Genomic DNA, 18,419 nt, shown 5'->3' on the forward strand with positions numbered 1-18,419 from the left:
TCAGGAGGAGGAATCTTAGAAGAGGTGCCAGGACGGAGTGGTAAGCAGCACAGGGCAGGGTGAAGGAAAGACACTTGGCCTTGGAACTAAGGGCTGGACCAGCAAGAAAAGGCCTGATCTAATGTAGTCTGGCTGATCACCCTGAGGGTAAAACAAATTAGCAGGGTAGACATCAGTCCCCTGTGATATGTTGAGTCAGACAGGGCTAATTAAGCAGACGAGCTGTGTCCTAGCAATTTGCCTCGATGTATGTCATTTCTAACCCTCGGGTTCTTTTCATTGTCTTAAGTGGACCGTGCACTCTGATTGGCTGCCTGGGTATAAAACAAAGCAACTCAGGAGGATGAGTCTCCTGTGTGCTGCTTAGGAAGTCCACGGAGTTCTATTCACAAAGTCTCCGTGAGAACAAGGCCAGCTGAGATACGACTTTCTGTCCTGTTTTGAGTGTCACTGTGCCCTTGCTTTTTTGTTCTGTTTTTTTTTTTTCTTACTTGTTCGTGGTGAGTTACTTGATACCTTATGTTTGAGGTAAATGCATAACTCCAGACCGTGCTGATTGAACGAACGTTGTGTTCCTTTCAGTTCAGTCAGCTGCTGTCAGTGGGCAAATTATACTTTACTGTCCACAAAACCTTTCCCTGGTCAGGACTGGGAAGGCTAGTTTAGGTCTTTAGAGAACTTAACCTTTCCTGTTGTGCTTAGTTTCTCTGCCTCGGTTGCCCGTATTCCAGATGCTAGACTAATTTCCTTTTCCTAACAGTGAACACAGCGTCATCTTCTACAACCTGAACTTTGAACTTCCCGGGTCCTGCTTGTGCCTCTTCAGCCAACTGTCCTGTCAGCCGCCCCACAATCACCCTCTGCATACTTGCTCTTTATTTAAATGTCTCTAACATTGTTCTGAATCCTGCCATTACTGTGAATGTAGGTATTGCTACTTCCTGAATTTCATTTCTTACTGCCTTCAGGAAACTAATATAATTTTATCATTATTTTAACTGTACTTACTTGCTTTTTTTAATTTTGTTTTGTTTGTCAAGACAGGGTTTGTGTGTGTGTGTGTGTGTATGTGTGTGTATTATCCCTGGCTGTCCTGGACTCATTTTGTAGACCAGGCTGGTCTCAAACTCATAGAGATCCACCTGCCTCTGTCTCCCAAGTGCTGCGATCAAATGTGTGCACCACCACTGCCCAGCTACAATCATGGTCTTTTAATGTCCCAACATTCACAGTTTAGTCAAAATAAAAATCAAAGCCTCATTTGAAATACTTAGAAAAGATAAGAAAAATCAGGAGTTAAAAAAAAAAAAGTCTGATTCCAACAAAAAAGTCTTGAATCATAAACTTACAAAAACATGCAATTACCAAAACACAAAGTATAAGTATAATCACAAAATATTCAAGCTTCATGTTTTATTAGACAGAAAACAAAAATTCTCAAAGCAAAAAATTAATTACTGACAATTATAAATGAGGTATCTTTAAAATATTACATAAGGAAAATAAGAATAATTGAAATAATTACACAAAGCTTTTTAAGGCAGTCTTGTGGTAGGCTTGTACCTTGTGGCCAGATTTTAACCTTTGAAAGGCATTTTGGTTTATGTATAAAGAATCACAAAAATGTTTTGACTCTTTAGCCCAATCATTCTATTTCTGTCTGAGGCACCCGAAAGGTGACAATTGTATGGTATGTAAATTACATCAGTATTTACAAGAGGAAATCTCAGTGATTTGTTTCAGGGGGATGAAAATTTTAGCAATTTCTCTGAAAATAAGTAATGTTACAAGTGGGGTGTGTGTGTGTGTGTGTGTGTGTGTGTGTGTGTGTGTGTGTGTGTGTCTGTGTCTGTGTGTCCAAGCATCAAAATACATGTGTAGAAGTCAGAGAACAGTTTGTGAGTGTGGTTCTTACCTTTGACCATGTGGGTCCCAGGAACTGAACTCAGGTCACTAGATTTGGTGGCAAATCCCTTGACCTACTGAGCCATTTTACTAGCTGTAAAGGTGTTTGTGATAAAAAGTTTTCTGTGTGTTTATTCGTTTTGTTTTGTTTTCCGGGATAGGGTTTCTCTGTGTAACAGCCTGGCTATCCTGGACTCACTTCGTAGACCAGGCTAGCCTCGCACTCACAGGGATCCACCTACCTCTGCCTCTCTGAGTGCTGGGATTACAGGCGTGCACCACGGCAACCGGCTGATAAAATGTTGTTTCGGTGTTATATATGCTGGATCTCTAAAAATTGCATCTTCTATGCATTATATCAATAAGAAATCTGGGACGAGGGTTCTTCCTTGACATGGAACTTTAACCCTCAAATCATAACATCTCTCTAAAGACCCTACTTTTCTTCAGCCCCACCATTATCAACCTGGTTAAAATAAATGGCTTTTCTCCTGAACTCATAGGCACTCTGACTGGTCTTCAGTCCCATGCTGGAATGCATTCTCTGCCTGTAGCTAAGTCTCTCTCTCTCTCTCTCTCTCTCTCTCTCTCTCTCTCTCTCTCTCTCTCTCTCTCTCTCACACACACACACACACACACACACACACACACACACACACACACACACACCATTGCTTCAAATACCCAACACCTTACCTGATCCCAAATGCTACACAAAACTGTGGTTGCCTCTCTGGACCCTCCTCTCCATTGCTGCCCTCTGCCTAGCCATTTATCTACAGCTGATGCTCTTCTGCCTAGGGTACTGTCCACTGCCTAGGACACTGCCTATAGTTGACCCATCCCTGCCTAGGATGCTCTCTGCCAGAACCTTATCTCATTCTCCTTCCACCCCATCATCTCAGAGAATCCTAGAACAGGGCCCCTTGTCACACTCTCTTGTGACCTCTTTACTTTTTTTCTTATTTATAACTCACACATACCTTCACAGTCCCACACTAGTAGAATTTAAGTTCCACGAGAACAGGGACTTTCCCCGTTCACCGCTCTTTACCCAGAGTTCAGGTGTGTATTGGGTGCCTAAGCCATATATATATTCCTACTCTGCCTACTGTGGTACCCCAGTATCTGCACAGTAGATGACCCTCTCTAGGAGTATATTGGATAAGTTTACCATAACCATGTAAAAACACAGAGAAAAGCCACGACAACAACAACAACAACAACAAACTGTCAGAATTATAAAAGTATAACTTTTCTCAAAATTATAATGTGATAAAAATTTACAATTAAACAGAAAAAAATAGCTTTTTTAACCAGGCGTGATGGTACACGCCTGTAATCCCAGCACTCGGGAGGCAGAGGCAGATGGACCTCTGTGAGTTCGAGGCCAGCCTGGTCTACAAAGTGAGTCCAGGACAGCCAGGGCTACACAGAGGAAACCCTGTCTGGAAAAACACAACACAACAAAACAAAACAAAAAGAGAAATAGCTTTTTTCAATACATTGTAATTATAGAATACAGGTAACAAAAAGGCAAACCATAGACACTGTGCCTATAATTATTCTCCTGTAAGAGGTTAGATGTTTCTATTCTCCTCTAGTGTATCCAAATGGTTGTGTCATTTTTGCATAACTGTAATCATAGATTAAATTCTATGTTTTGTTTTCTGTTTCATGCTGCATCCATTCTCCCCAGGACTCTACATTGCCTCGGTAATTACAGTTAACAACTGCATGTATTCATTTACACCTGTGTGCTTGAGAGTGGTTCCTACCTTAAGATGTGTTTCCTGGGATAGAAGTCAGAGTATATGAGTACCCACAGGGAAATGTAGATTAGTAGTGTCCCTGGCCACAACATGGAGAAGACATGGTAGTGGTCATGTGTGATGGTCACGTGTGCAGCAAGCAAGCAAAGAACAGTGCTTGACACAGGACTGGCTATGATTAGTTCGACAATAAAATTCAAGTTGCATCAAGCCTGTAAGGAGGGAAAAATTCCTCTACATAGGTTGATACAGGGCACCTTAAGTCATGTAGCTTCTGAAATAAGATGTCCGTGCTAGGAGTGAAAGTGGGTGCTGGGTTTTGGGAAACCAACCAACAAAGGGCCCTGAGAAAAAGCGAAATTCATAGACACATGAGGAATATTTTTAATTGAAATGCCAATGCTGATTAGAAGAAGATGCTGAGGGTCCCTTTGTACTGTTTGTTCAGGAGATGACAATAAAGACGGGAGTGACTGACCAGGTGACAGGAAGTGGTAATAGCAAAAGGAGAGGCAGCAGCGCAACTGTGTAGGTTGATGACTGAACATAATGATGCTGCTGCCTAATGCTTTTCAGAATGCAAGTCTGGGCAGGATGACCCTTGGCTTCTCTAATGCTTTTTTTTTTTTTTTTTTTAACAAAAGAGCAGTATCGTAGCCTCAAGCAGGAGTGAGTTACAGCCCTCTTGGGTGATTGGATTTAACTCCAAAATGGCCACTTGGCCATAATCTTGCTTGCCATCTTCTTGGCAGTTCAAAAACCCAACACCAAAGGCAGGCACAGTGGCTTAAGCTCTTGAGAAACTAAAGCAAAAGCCAGTCTGGGCTACACAGCAAGACCTCATCCCCAAACAACACACACACACACATACACACACACACTAATACTTGAGCTTTCCAGAAGACCTTGCACAAAGGCTTATAGCTACCGTAACTTGAAATAATTCCACAAACACTAGAAATCCCCAAATTTAGAAGCCAACAAGCCCAAAGTTTTCATCAGTTCTAAACCATCTGCTTTTAAGGTTGGCATCATGTTCTTTATGCACGGCCATCTCCCTTTGGATTAAGTACCTATCACTTCCAAACGCCTTTAGTGTCCTCCTGAGAAACAACTTACTCTGGAGAAAAATTAGTTAAAGACTTTAAAAAGGGGTTAGCGGGGAGGAGGCAGTGGTTGGCCGGAAGCAGCTAAGTAAGGAAAAGCTGGGGAAAAGGAAGTCATGTTAGGATTTCAAGTCTGCCATCCCAAACTTACAGCCAGGAGCGCACACCTGCTCTCAGGATGGTACTTCCATCCATCTCAGAAGCTGCTGCCTCCTCCAGCCAGAACACTAACACTGATCTCCTTCGTGCTCTTTTATGTCTTTGTGTTGAACACGTTTCATCACCTACGTTAGTTTTAGTCGCTGGTAACTAAACGGGTGAAGAAGGGTTCTCTCTGTTACATTCCCCACAGCCTGCACGGGACCTCAATAAACATTTAGCTGGTTAATGTTGCTCAATAAACATTTACTGTATTAGTGGATGCGTGAATGAGTAATCAGAAGCAGAATATTCCGGTTTCTGCATGGCGTTAGGACAGCTGTCATTCAGTGGCTTTAATAGATCAGCTCTTAGCACATTGCTCAACCAGGTTTCTTGTCCATCAACTCTGGACAAGCAGAAACTTTTAGGTTGTCGCCGTACGCAGAAGAATGTGTGTAAAATAGGTACACCATGACCAGAGGGGACTCTGACTAGGACAACTTTTCCTCAGGCTGTTAGCCGAGGCTGCCTTGCTACTGTGCAAAGTCTCGCTCTCATAAGGAGTGGATTTGAAGAGCGAACTGGTGTTTTTGTTTTCTTTCAGCAAACTTCAAAAGACAAAGAGGGATATAAGGTGGCTTCAAGGAGCAACTGGTGAATGGTTTGAAGAAATTCAAAGAAAGAAGTTTTGCAATGAAACAGATGTTAACCAGATGTTAAAACTACCACTTACATGCAGGCTACAGAAGGGGATGGCAAAAAATGGTAAGGAAAAAAATAATTTTGCTTTAAATGATCTTGTCCTTGCCTTGTGGTGTAGTATCATAGACAATGAATCCATGCATCTGCAATTTAACCAATTGATGGCTAAGGACTGTCCTAAGGGCTTGGACAGAGTTTAGGTGAATGGCAAAATGCCTAACACAACTCTCTGTGAATATGATCAAATTATTTATTCTTGATAAACTTCAGTATGCTTTTCATCTCCAAACGGGTACAATGTCTACCTCAGGATTAAATAAAGGAGGATTACATAAAATTTTTATGTTAAGAGTTAGGCTAAGGGCCAAGGAGATGGCTCAGCAGGTGAAACATTTACTGCATACATGTTAGGATCTAAATGCAAATCCTCAGAACCTACAACCTAGGCCCAGCAAACCGTGTCTCTAACCTCAGCTGTCCTGTAGGGAGATAGGGAGCAGACACAGGAGATGCCTCAGAAGCCTCTGCACTAGCCACCCTACAACATAGCATAGCATCCAAATACCAAGAGAAGGTAGCTGAATTAAGATTTCCCCTGACTGCTGGGCATGGAAGTGTACACCTTTAATGCCAGCACTTGGGAGGCAGAGGCAGAGGCAGGTGGATCTCTGTGAGTTCAAGGCCAGCCTGGTCTACAAAGCGAGTCCAGGACAGCCAAGGCTACACAGAGAAACCCTGACTCAAAAAAACAAACAGACAAACAAGCAAGCAAAAAAGATTTCCCTTGACTTCCATATTCATGACATGGCATGAGCACCTACACTCACACCTACACTCACACCTGCACTCATACCTACACTCACATCTGCACTCACACCTACACTCACACCTACACTCACACCTACAATCAACACACTAAAAACTTAAAAGTAAAAAAAATTAGCCTGAGCTGCTTGTGATGGCTTCTGCTTTTAATTCCAACACTCCTTAACAGGCTGAGGCAGGAGAATTTTCACAAGTTTCAGGCCAGTCTGAGCTACAGAATGAGACCTCATCCCCCACCAAAAAAAAAAAAAAAAAGAAAAGAAAAAAGGAAAAAAGGCGGAGAATTAGCCAGGAGCATTAATAAGGAGTTACCTCAGTGGGAAGATGGAGAAGAGGAGGAGGCAAAAGGGAAGACTGGGCGTTTCAGAGCAGAAAGAAGAAAACTGGTAGAGGAAGTGCCATCTCTCTGGCATCTCAGCAATCTCCACATGAGTGCCTGCTGTAGAAAGGGCATGCTTGTTTGTGACTGCCAGCCTGTCACTTCACCCAGTTTGAATGAGGGTGGTGAAACCTATTTGCACGGGACAGCTGTCCACATGGAGAACTGTTAGGAACGGCAAACTATAAACTATGGCCACTAGGCCCGTCTTGTGGACTCCTTTCACATATGTTGTCAACATTGGTGACATCCTGAAACAGGCAATGATAGTTCTAAATGTCAACTCTCCAGCTGGGTGTGGTGGTAAACACTTGTAATCCCAGCATTCAGGGAGGCAGAAGCAAGCAGATCGCTGTGAGTTCAAGGCCAGCCTGGTCTACAAAGTGAGTCTAGGATAGCCAAGGCTACACAGAGAAGCCTTGTCTTAGAAACAGACAAACAAGTAAAAACAACAAAAAAACAAAAAACAGAAAACAGAACAAAGCAAAACAAAAAAAAGCCTCCAACTCTCATAAGAAACCAATCAATCTAAAAGGACAATTCAGATTTTTATTTTGTGTGTGTGTGTGTGTGTGTGTGTGTGTGTGTGTGTGTGTGTTAGTTGTACTTGTGGTGCTAGAGATCAAACCCAGGCCTTCATGCACAGTAGGCACGTGTTCTGCCACTTACTCCCCAGCCCCAGCCCAAAATTCACATTTTTAGATTGGGCCCAATATATGCCACGGTGGCTTTACCTTACCTTGATTCCCAATATTTGTAAAGTCAGTATGCACAAAAGGATTATAATATTATGGCCTTTGTATATGCTGATGCGCTTTCAATTTAAAATTGAAGGCTCATATATAAAGCCATTATGTTACATATATTACATTATACATATGTATTTATGCACACACATATTACTCAATGTACACATACTCACATACATATTAAATACATATCACATACCACAGCAGAATAGCTTTTGAAAAAGAATAAGGAATACTCTAAATGGTTTCATTTCCCTTTTATTTACTTTTTTGGGAAAAAAAAGTTACATAAAAACTCTGCATGAAAAAAAAAAACTCCGCATGGTTTCTTTTTTTTCCCCATTAATTTATTCATATTACATCTCAATTGTTATCCCATCCCTTGTATCCTCCTATTCTTCCCTCCTTCCCGCTTACCCCCTACTCCCCTCCCCTATGACTGTGACTGAGAGGGACTGAGGGTATCAAGTCTCTTCTTGGCAGCCTGCTGTCCTTCCTCTGAGTGCTGGTAGGCCTCCCCATCCAAGGGACGTGGTCAAATATGGGGCACCCGAGTTCATGTGAAAGTCAGTCCCCATTCTCCACTAAAAAAAATAAAATAAAATAAAAAAACTCTCCATGGTTTCAAAGAGCTGAAAATTTCTAAAATGTATTTGGATTAACAAGATATGAAACGAATACATTCCCTGACTTGCTAGCTTGATTGTTGGACATCTATGTAGATGACGTAATAAGAAAGACCCACAGAGCTGGTGTCAAGCAAGGAAACCTGTGCAGACCGTGGCCTGTGACACAAACTGAGAATACTCTGCTTGTGTGTGAAGCATTTCTCCTCCCAGCAGAAGCGCCTCAGCACAGGGCGCTGAGAAGCAGCTTTGGCTTGCCTTCATTCTTACCGGCGGGCGTGTGGGCATGCTGACTGCTTCTAGACTTCAGAAGGCGAAGGAAACAAAAGCCACACCTTCATTCTTTCAGGTAGATTTATCAGAAAGCAAGGCATAGTAGCAGATGCCTATAACCCCAGTTCTGAGGCAGGAGGATTGCATGTTTGAGATCAGCCTGAGGTCTAAAATAATACCTTGTCTCAAATTTAAAATGACCAAAAAGTACATTAAGCTTGATTTTAAAAATGCTCTCATGTAACATAATCTGCCTAAAATGTAATGTTTACCTTGAACTTTTCACCCACCTGCCTCCACCTTCCAAGTGCTAGGATTTTAGGCAGGCACATTCATTCTGTCAGTGATAAGCCATCCACAAGCACTCCGCTACCTTCCAGCTCTGGCTGGAAGCATTTTAACAATGCTTTTTTTTTTTCCCCTTAAAGATCCGATGGAATTACAAACATCAAGATCTAAAAACCTAATGAACCAAAAGCCATCTGTTTCTCCCCGAATGAGCTTCCGGTCATCCTTTGCTTCGTTGTTCTCCTTCAGAAGATCTGGGAAGGAGACACTTAAACTTCAGTCTCAGAGATTAAAAGGGTGAGTTTAAGTCAGATGGTGTGACAGCTTCCTTGGTTTTCAGGCAGGGCAGGGGCTCGGGGCCGGTAGCCTGTTTGGTGTTCAGAATGTTCCATGTTTGTTCTTAGGATTGAAGTTCAGATAGGCACGAAGGAGTAAGGGGTCTCGCTCACTTCAGGAGGACCCTTCTTAGCGACTGTGAAAGGTGGCGCCGCTGAAAGCTAACTTTTAAACTACTGCTAGCATCCCTGGTGGTGAACCCTGGAGAACCAAGGGTTAAATGCTGTGTGGGAGTTATTCACTGTGGTTCTGCTGAGCCCGGCTAGGAAGATAAATTTAAATGGCAACTTTTCGGTGACTAGGTGGTTTCATCCCTAAATAGATCTGGCGTATAAAGATCAAAAGAAAATAAGCATCAGGTGGGTAAAAGAGGGGAGAAAAATCAACTCCCAAACAGAAAGGAAAATGAATTTGAGTTTTAGAAATGCGAAAGCCACAAGTTCTTGACTGGTTGCCCAGACTTTCAGTCTCGGGAGAGGGAGGGGCCGCAGGCAGGCACGGGAGCAGACAGTTCCCGGTTGAACGCTGCATAAATCAGTCGCCTCCACTCCAAGTGTCATTGCGCTGTTTTGTGACAAACAAGCGGGCTGAGCTGACTCCTGCGTGTGTTCCGCATGTCTTCCTGGTTGCAAAGCTTCCCACCCTCTTAAGGTGTTGGCTTGGCACGTGATGCGTTCCCTGAGCTGGTGAGCCATTAAGATTGAGTTGCGGCGCTAAATCAAAGGTGTTGGAGGTCACTGTCCCTGAAAAACAAGCCGCAGCAAGCAGCTGCCCGGGCGGGCATGCGTGCGATGAGGCCCAGGGACCTCACCGGAGCGCTGAGACTTTTTTTAATATATATAACTTTCGGCTTTCACCTGATGGGATAACCAAGAGCTGAGGAAAATGTAGGTCTGTGGGACTGAACCTACCAGAAGCACTTGCCAGGACTACTCTTCATCGGTGAGTTGCTTTTTAAACAACAAAGCAAAACATTTCGGACACTAGTAGTTCTGTTGTTTGGAAGATTTAAAACTGAAAACTATTTCGTAGTTGGTAGGAACCATTTTTTTTCCCCAAGGAGAAAAGAAGTTGCTTGCCTGCCTGTGGGAGATCAAGGTTTTCACTGTAGTTTGTATTTTAGGAGATTGGATTGTTTTAGGAAACCGGGGAAGGGGTTTACTCCATAGATAGGGTTTTTTGTTTTGTTTTGTTTCTCTTTATTTTGTTTTGTTTTGTTTTTCTGAGCTCCTGTTACGGGATGAAGGACTATAAAAGGTCTAACGATCTAGGCTCTTCATTCTTGGTATGTGTTTTGGCCAGAGGGCAAAGAGAAAACAGAAAACTTGCAAACTCTGTTCAGTAGATGTCCTTCTCAGATACGAAACTGACTCATAACCAGACTGACTGAACCGGCAGAATGCAGCCCGGAGACATGCTGCAAATGTCACTTCTTCAGTACTGCCCAAACAACACTGCCATCTTTAAAAACATGTTTCTTTCCTTTAAAAAAAAATTTTTTTTTTTTTTTTTTTTTTTTTTTTTTAGTATTCTGTGTGTATAAGAAAGACTGACAGAGAAGGCATGCACACACCACTATATGCAGGTGGTGGAGGTCCGTGGGTGGCTTGCAGGAGTTGGTTCTGTCCAACCATGTAGAAGGGGACCAAACTTTATCAGAGTTGGCAATAAGCTCTTTTACTCTCCCAGTCATCTTACCAACCCCCCAGTATATCTCACTTTCAAAGTTTAAATGGGAATGTCTAAGGTTTATCTTAACGTGATCATTAATAGTGATATGTTTTGGTTTTTTTGTTTTTTTTTTTTTGAGACAAGGCTATATACAGAAGCCCAGGCTAACCTGGAATTCATGTAGCCCAAGCTAGCTTCAAGCTCACACTGATCCTCCTGTTTCTACCTTGACAAATATTTCTTCTGCCAGGACAGAACATGATGAAGGATAAACACTAATGTTTATTTCTACAGGGTCTCACAGGATCATGCAAAAAGTATGCTCTGTGTTTGGACAGAAATCCTAAATGTGAGGGAACAGATGTTTTTATGGTAGGGGTGGGAGGTGCCGTACCAGGAGCCTAGTAGGAATTTATGGCCTCTCTGATCCCAGGTAGCAGTTAACTTTGACAGTTCTGATCTTTAGAATATAAAAGCAACCTTCAAAATGCATGCTGACTCAGAAGCTGTTCTTTGCCTGAGCTCCGGGGAGGGATTGGTGGGATCTGGAAAAACAGAGCCACCCAGAACAGGCAATGGCGGGTTCCTACCTTCTGAAGCCACCAAGGGTCTGACTGTCATGCGTGGTGCCCTGGAGAGCAAGTCAGCAAAGCGATTTAGAATATTTATTCACTTTAATGAGTCATTTTAATTCCTTTTAAGGTGTACAATTTGTACCACAATATTAATTTTTAAATTAGTGTACTTTTTAGTTTACTTATTTTCATCTTTCTCCTTCATCAAATCATATGTATGGTTCTTGTAAAAGATAATTGACTATCAGCCACAAAAGCCAACATGGAAGTTACTGATACAGCATCTAAGGGGAGGGTGAGTGGTGTAGCCGGTCATCCACAGCTGGAGGACCTTGGCTTGTCTTTCCAGAGCAGTTTTCAGAGGAAAAGTAACCAAGTCAGTAAAACAAAGACAAAATACCAAACTTGGTATGCAAAAGATGAAACTCTTGGCAAATAAATTCTCCTCTTTCTCCTCCTCCTCCTTCTTGGTTTGAGACACATAGTCCTGGCTGTGCTGGAATTAGCTAGCCTCTCAAACGCTGAGATTAGAGATGTACACCACCATGCCTGGATTCTTTTCTTCTCTTGAGCTTTGGGTGTTTGTTTTGTTCTGTTCTGTTTTTGAGACAAGACCTTGCTGTAGAGCCCAGGACAGCCTCAAACTCACTATGCAGCCCAAACTGGCCTTGAACTCACAACCCGTCAGTACCAACCTCTACCACGTTCAGCGCTATGCTTTGGTTTTCACTGAGAAACGACACTGGAAAGTGGCCATCCTTCCTCAGGAAACAAAACAGAGAGGGGGTTTCATAATATGGCGAGATAGCCTTGCTTACTTTAAGGCCCAACCAATAAAGACAGGATAGATTCCCTTCCGCTCTTCAGTTCATTCTCAACCCTGGTCCAAAACTACAGTAGAATAAGCTTTTATTACAGTGTATTATGGTTGTCTTGGTTTGTTATTCATTGGAGATGTCTATCTCTTCCCATTGCCTAGTATATGAACTAAGCATAGGTGTTTATGTACATGATTTTATAGCATCTGTGGTTTCTAGTAGCCACCAGGGATCTTAGACTGTTTTCCTCCCACAAGGATAAGCTACAGTATATGGGTGTTGGTGGTGACGATGTGTACGGCCTTTTCTTGTTTTGCTTTGTTGAGACAGTATCCCAGGCTGGCCTGGAACTCTATATAGCCCAGGCTGGCCTGGAACTCTATGTAGCCCAGGCTGGCCTGGAACTCTATGTAGCCCAGGCTGGCCTGGAACTCTATGTAGCCCAGGCTGGCCTGGAACTCTATGTAGCCCAGGCTGGCCTGGAATTCACGGCAGTCTTCTTACCCGAGCTTCCTGAATGCTAGGATTCCAGACACGAGCAACCAGGCCCGGCAGTGTGTGGAGTCCTGAATTCTGCTTCGGGCCTGTCTTCTTCCTCCAAAACTTACACTGTGCCCCAGCTCTCCCATTGTGACTTTAATGTTACTTGAAAATGATTAAACTGACCCAAATCTCAGGAAGAAAGAAAAGCATCTATGTTTATCTTTTATTTATTGCTATCCAGCATATTCAAGACTCCCACGATGAGGCAATGTGTCCCAGCATGCCTCACCAGGAGCCACTCGGCCAGGGAGCCACCAGCCTCTGTCCACCCACTATCTGAAAGCCACAGCCATATGCTCCTCTTGGTTATGGCAATTTTAGGGATGTAGATTTAAAAAAAAAAAAAACATTGTTCTATTCCTTGTGGTAGTCCTAAAATGAAAGTGCATGGGGACTAGTTTGCAAAGTTCATGAATAAAATGGACAATTAAATCCTTTTCTTAGTGGAAAACCACAGTGTATGACACACTGGTGACTATTCCCAACATGGCTCCAAATGGACTGGTGACTGTGACTTTGGGATGAGAATGTAAGCTTACCTCCTTAGGAATGAATTTATTCCCTTCAGATGCAAGGAGATTTAGTGGATCCACCTAGCCACTTCTCAGACATGCCCAAATTTGCCTGATCCATAGGGCGTGCACAGCTTGGGCTGTTCACAGCTGCAAACTCTCTTACGTAAGCAGAAAGGTCAAATGCTATTTTGGAAAGTTAAAGGGCACATCATATTTCCCCTGAATTTGTATTCTCTGTGCCTCTCACTCCTTCTTTCCTTCTTTCCCATCCCCAATGTCTGAGCTGGAATAAAAGACTCTAAGCCCCGTAGTCAAAGAACTCAAGAGTGAGGGAGCTCCTTCTTGGGCTGTGTGCCCTCCGTGGTCCCAGGTGTGGTGCACACAGATGAGCAGCAGGAAGAAGCAAAGCACAGAGAGAATCTGAGTCTCTCTCATCCTGGGTAGCCTGTGGCTTCCAGTTGATCTGGGCCACGTGAGCACTTTCACATGAAGAGATGGTCAGGTCCCAGCTTTGGAATCTGATTTAAGAGGCACACGGCTGGGAACAGGGAACTTGATTATTTCTCCAGGATAACAGGGAAGCGCTGCAGCTTCTTCAGACTAAGGTACTGGCTGCCACAATTCCTGGTATGGGTGATAACAGCCAAGGCAATAGCTTTACTTTCATGTACTCTCGAGCTTCGTCAAGGCCCTACGAGGAGTCAGATAGCGCCTTTAACAGTGTGTGTGTGTGTGTGTGTGTGTGTGTGTGTACGTGTCTATAATCTAATGGTTCCATGAAGTGGGTGGTTGCTCCACCTCGGAAATGTTCTGTTTGGGTTTTGTTGTTGTTGTTCTTTCTTTTTTGTTGTTTGTTTGTTTGTTTGTTTGTTTTGTTTTTTAAGACAAAGTTTCCCTGTGTAGCCTTGGCTGTCCTGGAACTTGTTCTGTAGACTAAGCTGGCTTCAAACTCACAGAAATCTGTCTGCCTCTGCCTCTGCCTCCTGAGTGCTGGAATTAAAGGCATGTGCCACTGAATCTTTTTTTTTTTTAATTTCAGTAATTCCAGCAAATGACAGCCAGAGGTCTTAAGGAAGTCGTGTCCTTTTGGATTCACACAGGGACCCTGTGTGGCCTGTCACCTGGGTAGCAGGCACACTCATGACAAATGTATCACATAATAAGGATCTGATAATTGCGCATCTTCCTGCCAGGGGACCAAATAGAGGAAATTCTTAACATAGAATAGAGGATCCAGAAGGCTTCCTGGAAGAAGAGGACCAAGCTAGGTGACTAAAAAACTAGAGACTGTTCTAAGCAAAGATATTGTAGCCAGAGAAAGCAAAAGTCCGTCTAGGTCACAGAGACTCAGCGAGTCAGCTCAAGTTGGCACCATCTGGTCTTCATTTTAGAAAGATCACTTCAGCTCAGTGTTTTCTTTTCAGCCAAGGGCAGTTTTATGTCCTGATGGACATCGGCTTTAACATCTTTCCATTCTTCACAGCTGAAGCACAGAGAGAGGTCAGAGGTGCTGAGGAACATTTTACAGAGAGCATGACAGACTGCCACAGGAAAAGGAGTGTCAACAGTGCCAGGGCGCAAGATCTTTGCTCCAACCTTTAGCACAAAGAATGGATTTGAGGGATAAAACTTAGCGTCAGAGTGGCAGGAAATGCAGCACGGTGGTGCACACCTGTAACCCGCACGGTCTCTCTGTGTAGTCCTAGCTGTGCCAGATCTGTGCATAGTGAGTCTGAGGCTGTCCTGGCCTCTACCACAAGATCTCATCTCAAAAACAGAACAGAACAAAACAAACACCCAAAGCTTAAAAGAAGAAAATAATCCTGGCGTGGTGGCACACACCTTTAATCTCAGCATTTGAGAGGCAGATGGATCTCTGTGCTTTCGAGCCTTAGCCTGGTCTACAGAGAAAATTCCAGGAGAGCCAGAATGTGGTGGGTGAGGGAATAAGTGGAGGTGAAGTTTCTTCTATTCTGCCTCGGGGAACTAGGCGAATGGTGCTGGATGACAGAGGAAGAGAAAATGTGAAAGGGGGAATGACCACCTTCATTTACTTAACCAGACTGCACAAGAATTCCACAGGACCAACATAGACAGTACCCACCTTCACACCACGGTTCTTGTGAGGCCAAGGCAAAACAGGAGGTTGAGAGGCACAGCCACAGTGTGGAAGACCCATCTAGTGTGAGACCGCATCTGAGGGCCAGGGCTTTGGAGAAAATCTGGTTCAGCCTTCTGGAGGGAATGACATCTATATGATCCTTCAAGGGTAAGAACATTCCAGGCCTGGAGCTGACAGGAAAGTGTTGAGGCAAAGAACTGTAGCGTGCAGAAGCGTAGGTGTCTGTCAAATTCCCTCTGGCTGAGCCGGAAAGCCGTGGTGCATGCTTTTATTCCTAGCACTCTGGGAGGCAGAGGCAAGCGGGTCACTGTGAATTTGAGGCCAGCCTGGTCTACAAAGCAAATCCAGGACAGCCAAGGCTACAAAGACAAACCCTGTATCAAAATACAAATACAAATACAAAAAACAAACAAACAAACAAAAAACCAAATTCCCTCTGGCTGAGGGGACATAGTGAAATGGGGTTTGGGGCCAGAAAGCATGTAGAGGCTATGTCACATAGGGCTTCCAGGGTGCAGAAAACAGTCTCACCTTTCACTGGGAAGCAAAAGGTTTGTGGGAAGAGACCTGGTTCAGTCTGTCCTGGTCACTCTGGCTCACGTACAGAGACTGGATTGGGACAAGCGTGGAGACATCGGGGACAGTTTAGGGCTACTCTACGCAAAGGGTATAATCAGTGCTGTACCCAGGGTAATGGCAGGTAGATACAGAGACAAGGATGGATATGAGAAAGAATCCCGAGTGTGAGGCACGAAGGTTTGTTTGCCACATAGGAAGGAGTGAGGGTGGAAAGATACGAAGTCCATGTTTAACTCTTGGGGTCTGAACTGTCTGTGACCCGATGGGTGGGTCACCTCAATGCTGTACGTGATAGAAGAGGGTAGTCTTGAGCCCTGCCCTGCCCTATTGCGTGAGGATCGCAGAATGACATCTGCAAAGGCGTGGAAAGGAGGGAGTAATTGAGGTGGATTTAAGTTGACAGGTCCAGAGATGCCTAGGAGGAGAGCTGAGAGATAAGGGTGGGTGGGCGAGGCCTTGCTCAAGAGGTTCACCAGATAAAAGAAAAGCCCTGGGCTAGTAAGACGCAGACACTTGCCACCAAACCTGGTGACCCAAGTGTGATCCTCAGCACCCACACAGTGGAAAGAGAACACACTCCTGCAAATTGCCCTTTGACCTCTACATGCACACTTGTGTACGTGTACTCAAACATACACTAAATAAATAAGTGTAATAGCAAAAAACAAAACAAAACAAACAAACAAACCAAACCCCCCCCCAAAAAAAATGAAACCTTTTTAAGGAAAGTTTTGTGTCATGTTAAGATTTCGAACAGTTCCTTTCAGGACTTTTTAGGCAGGAATTACAAAGATCTCTCTGTTGTTGGCATGAAGGATGGAGGGGATTCCAGAAGAGAAACACGGAGGTGACTTTCAGGCAGGATAATTGAGATGGGAGCAGGGAGGGTATTCGTGAGAGATTTCTGAGATGTGACACCACTAGGGACGTGGTGATAAATGCAGAAGATTTTAGCTATTTTGGCCAAGCCCAGAGGGCTTTTTCCAACAGATCTTTCATGACACCAGTGATGCTTGTGGAAGGCCTGAGGGGCTGCTGTCGATGCCGAGATATGGGCCTCCCAGGCGCCTGGAAGTTCCCCTCATCCAAAGCAGCACACATGGCAAGGCACACCTCTGGTGGGTGTGTACCCTTCTACCCTGTAAACCTGCACTTGATGGCACTCCGTCCTGTCTGTGGTACAGACATCCTCTGACCCTTAAGCTCTGTTTGCCATCCTCAGCATCCTGCTCCAGTTGCATGGACTCTGGACTCTAAATCAGACAGGGGACCAGGTTGGCTGTGGGGATGCTATGAGGGCTGCAGCCAGTAGGGTTATAAAAAGAACAGACCCAATCTGGCTTGTACTCTTGGCTCAAGGCTAACTGAATTGCCTGCCAGTTTCCACCCACCCTGATAACATTCCTATCTTTAAGCCCTTGTTTTGGGGTGGCCTATTTATTTATTTGTTTGTTTTTAAATTTAAGTATTTTATGCATTTTTTGGGTGTTCTGTCTGCATGTATGTCTGTGCACCAGGTGCATGCCTGGTGCCTGTGGAGGCCAGAAGAAGATCTCAGATCCCATGATTAACGGTTGTTAGCTGCCATGTGGGTGCTGGGACTCTAAGCTGGGTCCTCTGAAGACCACCAGTGCTCCTAACCTGTGCACCGTATCTCTAGCCTTTTATGGTTTGTATGCATGCATGCTTGCTTGCTTGCTTGATTGATTGATTGATTGATTGACTGATTGACTGATTGCTTTTGGGACAGGGTTTCATTATGCAAGCCTGACTGGCCTGGACCTTGCTATGTAGATCAGGCTGGCCTCAAGTGTGCATGACCCTCCTCTGCCTCCTGAAGGCTGGGAGAGCAAGCATGCACCAGGCTCCCGGCTTTTGCTCATCCTGCCCCTTCACCACCAAGACAATTCTCTGCCGCCTTCTCCCTCCTGGCGCTCCTGTGCATCTGCTGGAAGTTCGTGTTTCTACTCCACACTGTCCGCAAATTCACCCTCCTCTAGTTTCCTTATCGAGGCTAAAATGGTATTACAGATCTTTGTGTTTCCTTTGGTTAAAAGCACTCTGAAGACAGGGCTCCCGTCTCGGCCATATTTGTTTCCTTCGGAGATGTCAAAACAATACCAGTTTGAGTGTACAGTTTGTAAGAGGAATGCAGCTTCAGCAGGTGTAGACAGAGGAAGAATAAAAGTGGGATGAGGCAACACACTCCTGTAGCCTTGGGAGGCAGAGACAGGGTCAGTGGTAGGTTCAAGGCCTGCCTGATTTACACAACAAGCTCAGGCTAGCGAGAGCTGCAAAGCAAGACTTTGGCTTCAAGACCATAAACAGTGTATGTATTCCTAATGCAAAACCCTCAAGTTTAAAAAAGAAAAATTTAATGTCTTTAATTTCATGTATGTGCATTGGTGTGAGGGTGTCAGATCCCTTGGAACCAGAGTTACATACAGATAGTTGTGAGCTGCCATTTAGATGCTGAGACTTGAACCCCGGTCCT

The 18,419-nt window shown here is 44.1% G+C and overlaps 1 protein-coding gene across 4 annotated transcripts in view; it reads left to right on the top strand.

The window, feature by feature from the left end:
- Positions 1–18,419, top strand: part of EXPH5 (exophilin 5) — a 92,621-nt gene that overhangs the window by 48,956 nt on the left and 25,246 nt on the right. For 2 of the 4 annotated variants that reach the window (XM_084781375.1, XM_084781374.1), the window contains exons 2-3: positions 5,529–5,689; positions 8,907–9,063. In XM_084781375.1, coding sequence (XP_084637501.1) covers positions 5,529–5,689; positions 8,907–9,063 — 318 coding nt within the window. Of the gene's footprint in view, positions 1–760; positions 925–3,604; positions 3,622–5,528; positions 5,690–8,906; positions 9,064–18,419 lie in introns of all 4 variants that reach the window. The other 2 variants (XM_084781377.1, XM_084781376.1) reach the window with 2 other exon arrangements.

This window comes from Acomys minous (genome assembly GCF_964271855.1).
Source record: "Acomys minous genome assembly, chromosome: 5".
Lineage (NCBI taxonomy): Eukaryota > Metazoa > Chordata > Mammalia > Rodentia > Muridae > Acomys > Acomys minous.